Source organism: Ceratosolen solmsi, unplaced genomic scaffold (genome assembly GCF_000503995.2).
Source record: "Ceratosolen solmsi marchali unplaced genomic scaffold, CerSol_1.0 scaffold10, whole genome shotgun sequence".
Classification (NCBI taxonomy): domain Eukaryota; kingdom Metazoa; phylum Arthropoda; class Insecta; order Hymenoptera; family Agaonidae; genus Ceratosolen; species Ceratosolen solmsi.
In genome coordinates this window covers 2,208,750-2,217,440 of record NW_011948412.1, presented here as the reverse complement: position 1 = coordinate 2,217,440, position 8,691 = coordinate 2,208,750, and the positions used below count along the sequence as shown (strand labels likewise).

General features: G+C 22.7%; 2 protein-coding genes across 2 annotated transcripts; one reads left to right on the top strand and one right to left on the bottom strand.

Moving 5' to 3' along the window:
* The first annotated feature begins 1,442 nt into the window (after positions 1 to 1,442).
* On the top strand, positions 1,443 to 4,223 carry LOC105366535 (golgin IMH1). Its single transcript, XM_011505054.1, has 2 exons — positions 1,443 to 1,928; positions 2,383 to 4,223. Exons 1-2 carry the CDS (start codon positions 1,518 to 1,520, stop codon positions 4,114 to 4,116), a joined length of 2,145 nt encoding a protein of 714 aa, XP_011503356.1. The 5' UTR covers positions 1,443 to 1,517; the 3' UTR covers positions 4,117 to 4,223.
* A 936-nt stretch (positions 4,224 to 5,159) lies between these two features.
* On the bottom strand, positions 5,160 to 8,595 carry LOC105366448 (cytosolic non-specific dipeptidase-like). Its single transcript, XM_011504935.1, has 6 exons — positions 8,377 to 8,595; positions 8,045 to 8,306; positions 6,680 to 6,938; positions 6,219 to 6,500; positions 5,883 to 6,063; positions 5,160 to 5,476 (listed from the first exon to the last, which is right to left on the bottom strand). Exons 1-6 carry the CDS (start codon positions 8,593 to 8,595, stop codon positions 5,189 to 5,191), a joined length of 1,491 nt encoding a protein of 496 aa, XP_011503237.1. The 3' UTR covers positions 5,160 to 5,188.
* Between the last annotated feature and the right edge of the window lie 96 nt (positions 8,596 to 8,691).

Here is an 8,691-nt window from a genome sequence, read left to right as displayed (position 1 = left end):
TTGTACTTATCTGAAATTGTGATGAGTTTAATACATTATGAATGAAGATAAACAAATTAACTTTAATTTGTAAAGACTACAACAGTAAAAAAAGAAAACATATTATGAATTAAAAAAAAATAAGCTTTTATAATAAAGGAAAACTTAAAATTTATGTAAATATAAAGGAATATTACGGTTTAATAAATGATTTTTTCTTAATAAATATTCTATCTATTTTTTTTACTATTTCAATAATTGAATTTCAATGTTGTTGATATTTTATGCAGCTCTTATTTGAATATAAATACACCAAACTTTTTTCCATTGAATCAATAAAATAGTCGACTTTCAAAGCAAAAAAAATATTTATTTATCGATTACAAACCCTAAAGAAATTGTGCAGGTGTCGCAACTTGTTAAAAAACAGATGGCAGGCACAATCAACGAAATTTAAGGTTATGAAGAATGAATTGACATTAGATTACAGGTTAGGTTTAGCGCGTCTGCGTCTTAATAACGAGATATAGCATGGAGTTTTGTTTTCAATCATTTATTCTTTTGATGTATAAAGTTTTCATTATGTAAATTAATTTTGTTATCACAGTAATATTATTTATCAATGTAACTTTAAAAAATTGAAAGATAATTTTTAACAGAGTAAGTATTTAATATTTTTTTGCCATTTAATATCCAATCTTAATTGATAATTATTTAAATTATATTCAAATTTTTTTTTTATTTTTATTGTATACATTCAACAAAAATATTCATAAAAAATCATTTATAAAGAAAATAATTTATATAATCTTATTTTAGTATATTTATTTTTACTTACAACATTTAAATACTAATGGTATATATTTTAAAAATTAATATACCCATTCATGTGTAAAAATGTTTGAAATATTCAATTTATTGAAATATAGTAATTTTATAAATTGTTTTTTATTAAATTTATAAAATAAATTTTTTATTTGCATAAAATATAAATTAAAATTTAAAAAATTATTTTTAATGCAAATTTTGTTTCAATAAAAATTGAAAAATGTTATTCCATGATTTAATTGTATTATTTTTTATTACAAACTTCTAAAAATAAATTAAAATTTGAAGGAAAACTGTGACTTAATTATTTTATAAGTAAATATATATTATTAAGTAATTAGTTTTACTTATTTTTCTTTAAAACCTCAATTTTTTTAAATTGAATCTGTTATATGGCATTAAAAATTTAAATAAGGTATGCAGATATTGAAATTAATATTTTTTTTTATATTAAATTGATATTGAAATTTAATATTTACTTAATAAGTTCATGTACTAAAGATTGCAAAATTCAAAACTTAATTATTAAAATTGATAAGTAAAGTAAAAGCTGTTTAAAATACCCAATTTTTTGTCATTTTGAAATTATTCTTTACTAAATATACAAAAATACTTTTTCAGGTAGAATAAAAAAATGGCTACAAAACTAAACTTTATTTTATGAAAAAAGGTATAGGAAGTACCTAAACTTCATAACTATAGATTTTAAAATGCCTGGTTGTGCGGCAATTGGTTGCAATAATCGAAGTGAAAAGGGTTATACAATGAAGTGTTTTCCGCGTGACCCAGCTTTAAGAAACATCTGGAAAAAAAGAGTAGGCCGAGCTGATTGGGAACCATCTAATAATTCTTTTCTATGCCATGTACACTTTGAACCAAATCAATGGGTAGTCACACCAAGTGGACGAATTAAATTAAAAAAAGGTGCTCTGCCATCCATATTTACTGTGACCTCTACAAGAAAATCTCCAAAAAAAAGGCAAAAATTAGGAGTACAATTAACGGAAGAAGAAGAAGATTTAGAAGAATATGAAGTAGAATATTTAGAAAATGATTGTCCTTTTATTTTCAATATGGATAATCAAAAAATTGTGCCAAATATTATAAATGTACAAACTCAGGTAAATAAATATTATATTTACATCTTGTTCGCATATAAAATATATTTCAAAATAAATTGACAGAAATAAAAGTAATATTAAAATATTTTGATTACACAATCTCAATATTTTTTTTAAACACAAATTGACATTTTTTATATAAATTTGCAAGCTTAATAAAAAAATATTTTTATTCCTATCATTCTTGATAGAAAAATTTTAATTTCTTTAATTAACATATAGTTTTTCAAGAAAGAAAAGAAAATTCTAATTTATTATTGATATCATTAACTAAATTCAATTATTTGTATTTAATTACGTTTTTTAACAGTTTTGCATTTACATAAATAACAAATTTATAAGAAAATAAACAATTGTTATCTGGTTCAACAATTATCAACTGTATGTAATATTTCGTAACATTTATTAAATTTTTATTATTGTATAACAATAAAAATTTGTTACATATTTATAGAATGCTTCATCAGTCAGTGGACAAATATTGCAAAATATTAAATTAGTAACAGGAGATGCTTTAAAAGACTTACAAAATGAGAATATTATTATCGTAGCTGATGAAAATAATAGAGAAATTGGAAAAATAATAAATGAAAATGGATTTGTATTATTGGACAATGAAAGAGGAAAAGAAAATGTTCAAATCTTTCCAAAAGTTGATAAAGCATCAACATTAGGAATAAAAGTTGAAATCAAGGAAGAAGTATCAGAAAATGGTTTAAGTGCTCACGATTATGATGAAATAGAGAGAAAACTTAAAGAGATATGTAATTCTGAAGATGAAACTGATATTTCAAACAATAATAAAGATTCTCCAAAAAATGTAAATAATCGACCAATAGAAACTGGAAATACATTTAAGTCAGAAGATTTAAAACATGTAGATGATTTAAAAAAAACGTCGAATGACAAAACTGAAACTAATGTAACATCAACAAGAATAGGAACAAAACGTAAACGAAAAATTAAAGCAAAATCCCCAAATGAAGAAAATCTAAAAACTAGTCAACACGCTTCTGGAATAGATAAGACACAATTCACAGAGGATGTCAGTGATATTATAAATGATTTGGAAACCGAAAGTTCTATAGAATGTATTTCAAAGCAATCAAAATACATTTCATCTATCATGACATTAAACACCGATAAAACAAATAATACATGCAAGCCTATAATAAAAAATGATATTCAATTAAAATTTAAAAATGATATTGTTATTAATAAGCCTGTAAGTAATAAAAATATTAATTGTGAAAATTCAAATAGCTTTAAGCATTCGAATGAATTGACGGCTAAATTAAATATACAAGGAGAAGTAATTGAAAAATTAACAAATCAGTTGATTTTGTATAAAGATATGGATCGTAAAATACGAGCCTTAACTCAAGAATTACAAAATAAAAATAATGAAATTGAAATGCTAAATCGTAAAGTAGCTATAAAAAGATCACAATTAGAAAGAAAAGCTCCTAAAAATGAAAGTATTGATTTAAAAGATGTAAATGAAATAGATTTAATAAATAAACTTGATTTTCTAGAAGATACTAATAAAAAACTTATGAAAACTGTTACATTAGAAGGTCAAAATCGTAGAAAATTGGAATGTCAAATTAAAAGTAGAGATAATCAAATAAAAGAATTGAATTGGAAACTCGAAAAAGCTTCTAAATTTCTGGATCGAGCAGAAAAAAATTCAAATAATTATCGAAAAAAAATGTTGAATATGCAAGCACTTATTAGACGGAAAAAACTTTTAAATGAAACAACTAGCATATTTGATGAACTTCTTATTTGTCAATCTAATCAGAACTTTTCAAAAAATTCTTTGAAAATAGCTTTAGAAATAGAAAAGATTTGTAGTACAGAAGGTTACCAAAAATTATTGAACTATAAATTTCCTTTACCAACTTTAAAAGAACTGAATAGAAATTATCCTGATAAAACTAACTATTACAAAACAAATGAAGAAATTTCTTTGGAAAATGGGAAAACGGATACCAATATTGAAATTGTATCTACTGATCAGAAAATGGAAAATATTGAATATTTGGATCCAGAATTCCTAAACGAACCTGGTGAAACTGTGATAGGAACTGTACAGGATATTTTTAATGAAAATAGTGATAATGAAGATTTCAATTTAAACGAGTTAAAAAAACATATCATGATCAACTTTGATAGTACAACGTAGTTGGAGTTGTTCAATATGTTTTATAATAGAAAAATCTTGTATTAAATAACGTCTTCAGACTCTGATTAAATAGAGCTTGTGTATAATTATATGTAATCAGGTAAGACTTTGACTGCAAAATGAATTTAAATAACTTTGAATATATTAATTTTTGCAGAAGTGAAACTATATAGTTTATAATCTTTTCTTATACAAGAATAGAAATAGAATTAATATAGAAATTATTTAAATAATTATTAATTTAAAAATACATTTAATCTTTATCTCTAATCCATTATGCAATCAAATTCTTTTATAAATAATCTGATTACTAATAAATTTTACATTAATATATGTATATGCAATCGAATATTGTCATGTACAATTATCTACTTGTACATATTTTTTCTTAGTGAACAATTCAAAAGTCATTGTACATTCAAATTAAAAATTTTGGTAAGCACCAAAGACTTTGATAAAATATTAAGTAAGTATTGTACAGCAATATAATGTTATAAAACATGTATAAATTATACACCAATTTTTATATTTTAAATGAAAATGTTAAATTAACTGTGGATTAAAAAAATAATATTTAAATAATTTCAAGCCTAAAAGTCTATATAATTAGACAATTATCATTTTTAATATTATTTTTTAACAAATTTTGTTAACAGCCTGGTTTATTCTATCTCATTGTACACTTTTAAATAAAAATCATTATTTTCTTATAAACCTTATTGTGATTACGTTAAATTTGGAAATTCTTTATAGTATTCTATATTATTCGTGTATAATTTTGTTTACAAAATATTTTAATCCGTTATGTAAATTGTGTAAAAAAAAAAAAAAACAATAATAAACAAAAACGTACATTTGTCAAGAAGCATGCATGAAAAAGCGTCTTCGAAAAATAGTTTTTAAACATCATGACTTGTTCTATTTTTATATCCCTCTAAAAATTTGTATAAATATTGTTTACTAAGACATTAAGCATGGTATGCAATATATATTTTCAAATATGTAAATTTAAAACGCAAAGTTGTACATAATATACGTGTAAATATATGATTTGTTCATGGAAAGGGCAACATTATTTAAAATCTGTTAGTTTATTTCTACAAATGTTTTTAGGTGGATTCTTCATGCTTAATGATAACTGTGTAGAAACTACGTTGAGCTCATATAAATAACTAGCCAGAAGTTTTGTGCCTTCGATATAACAACGTAAAGATATGTTTTCTTCCTCGGTATGAGTCTTGGCTTCGCAACTAACTATTGGTAGCATTAATATGTTGCGTTTTGGAAGCGCGTTGCGGATATTTAAAAGAATAGGAAAACCGTTCCCCTCGCGAATCAAACTTACCTCTTCTTTATAAACCTGGTCAAACGTAAGTTAATAAGTATTTTCATGCACAGAATTTCATGTACGAATTATTATAATTATATAATTATACTAATTCATGAAAATAAAAATAATATTATCAAATATATTTATTATTCAATCGAATAATTTATTATTTTTGACCATTTTTAATAATAAACATAATTATATTTAACTTATATATTACAAATAAAATTTTATATACTATTTTGAGTATTTAATTAAAATTGAATGTTTGTTATAATATTTTAAATGATATTCAAATAAAATATGGTTTCTATGAGAAAAGTGATCCTATATCAAATATTCATGCAAGATACTTTCCGTGCAATTAAATACATTATAATACGAATTTTCAATTTAGAACATTAAAAATTATTATTTATTATATACTATAATTAACCTGTTTAGTTGCTGCAATAGCAGCTTGATAATTCCAATGTTGATTATCCTCATACCATGGATCTGAAGATTTTTCTATATCTAATACAATTTTATTTGGCGTTTTTAATTTTTTTATTAATTCATGAATATAATCAATGACCAACTTTGATACTATTTCATATCTTTGATTAGGTACAATACTAAAATATATAATTAAAACACTCTATTAGTTCTAGCAGTGAATAAATAATATATAAATGGCTTTTTATAAGAAATTTGTAATTCAGCAAGAATCAAAAATAAAAACTTTAGAATTTTAAAAAATATACGAATAAAACTTATATTAAACTTTTACCGTATAGAAAAACGGCAGAAAATTTTACTAGGTATATCTAAAGTACTACAATCGTCGCATGAACTCTTAATATAATGTAAATTTAACCAAGGATGTCTCCAAACATGCATCAACATCGTTTTCATATCTTCGTTGTGTCCGAAATGATTTACACCTACATTTTGTTTGTATTCATGAACGGAAACTTTGATCTTTTCATATATTTTTTCCTCTTCGGGCGTAACTCGAACAACATCATCATAAAAATGAGGAATATTTATATGTCCAGAAGAATCTATTAAACTATTTCAAAATATATTTAAAATGAAAATAATATTTATTATATCTGAATTATAAAAACATTAACATTTAATTGATTATATAAATAAATCAATAAATTACAAATAATTTCAAATTCATTAGTTATAGAATCTTCTATAATATTGAAATAGTCTTCACAGTTATAAAAGTGTGATAAGTACCCATTTATAATGTTCAATAAATCTTGCATGGGTTCATAGATAATGCCCCCGAAATTACCACTATCAAGATTCCGATTTGGACCTTCAATGATCACATTAAAATAACAAACACCCCTTGTGCCATAAATTATACACGGATATTCTTTGCCAAGCCAGTGACTGTCGGTTAGCAACACGCAATCAACTTTTGAAAGAAAGGTTGCCTTTAATTCATTTAGTATACTTACCAGTCCTTTACTTCTACATTCATTCATTGATTCTGAAATGAAGATTATGTATCATCAGCCTGCATTTACTTATTACATGACTGCATTCATTCAAATTCTCTAGGAATAATACGAGGCCTTGACATTTAATGATACGAAAATAATACTAAATATTAGCGAAATAACAGTTTTTTATCAAATTTGATATTAATATTCAGAAAGTTTTTAAAATAAAAAGTATTTTTATGACATTTAAAAACGAATAATAATTTTATTTATACAATTTGTTTCAAATATTAAATACATCATAAGGTATGCTCGTTTGTATTAATAACGTACCATATTAATTCTTTCCTCGTAATGTATTACTTTAAATAACTATAATTGTAATTCAAAAATAAATCATACAACCCATTAGGTAGTAACTTTATGTAAATACTTTAACCATTTCATATACGACATTTCACCTATTTTTAAAATATAAACATATGAATAATATTAATATTAAAATTCTTATATTTATAATACATCAATTGAATTCTATTATATAAGACAAAATTAAATTTATTTAAAATCTATTTCAATTTTATACAATTTGGAATAATGAATTTTCATAACTTCAAAATTAATTTTCCTATATATCAACAACCATTAAAATAGTTAAATTAATTTGAAATAATTTGGAACAAATTTTAATCTTAAAAAAAATGATACTAAAAATTATAAAATAAAAAGTATATTTTAATTAAATCATTATCTATTTACTTATATAATATGCGTAATAAAATATTTTTTAGTCTAGATGTTAGGACTGTTTATTCGAGAATTTAATCAAAGGCCTTTACTAAAAAAAATTAAGAAAACTAAAAAATTTTTGAATATTACAAAAGATTTCAAGTAAAAAATAATTTAAATTATAGTATAATTTATGTTGCATCATTTTAAATTATCTATAATTTTCAATTTAATAATTACTAAAATAGTTTAAATAATGTTAATGATAAAAAAAAAATATATATATATATATATATATATATATATATATATATATATATATATACATTCTGTAATTCTCAATTGAATTTTTATCACAGCTCTCATATTAATAATTTCTATTGACATCTTATGGAAAAGAATTTAATAACTATTTTATGCTTACCACAAATTATTTTTATGTTTACAGGTACTTCAATTCCTACTTTAACGTAACTCTCAATAGCATGAATAAAACAGAGTAGTGGACCTTTCATCTTTGCAGTACCTCGTCCATATAATTTTCCATCCATTTGGATCATTTCAAAAGGATTATTTTTCCAATTTGAATCATAAACTTTTAATACATCGAGATGACAATAATATAAAAGTGTTTTCTTTTTTGGACAATTCCCTAAACTCGCTATAATAATAAATGGTTTATTTCCCTAAAAATGTTTAAATATATATAGAAATTCTGAATTCTTTACTTCATTTATTAGTATATTAATCATTTGCCTTATATTTTTCATAATCTGGCTCTTTTAATTGAGTTTGAAAACCCAATTGTTTTAACCGATTAGACATCCAATAAATCATAGTTATTAGATCACCTTTTGCTACCGGATTCGAACTCACGTTTGGAATTTTTATAATCTGTCTTAATTCTTCGATAAAATTTTTACTTTGTAAATCTATGTATTTGAAACATTTTACTACATCAGGAGGAATAGGCATTTTTTATATTTATGTTAAATCTAAAATTAATGTACAATTACAATACTATTTAAATTAGAGAAAATTATAATGAAAAAATAACGGGAACACGATTTT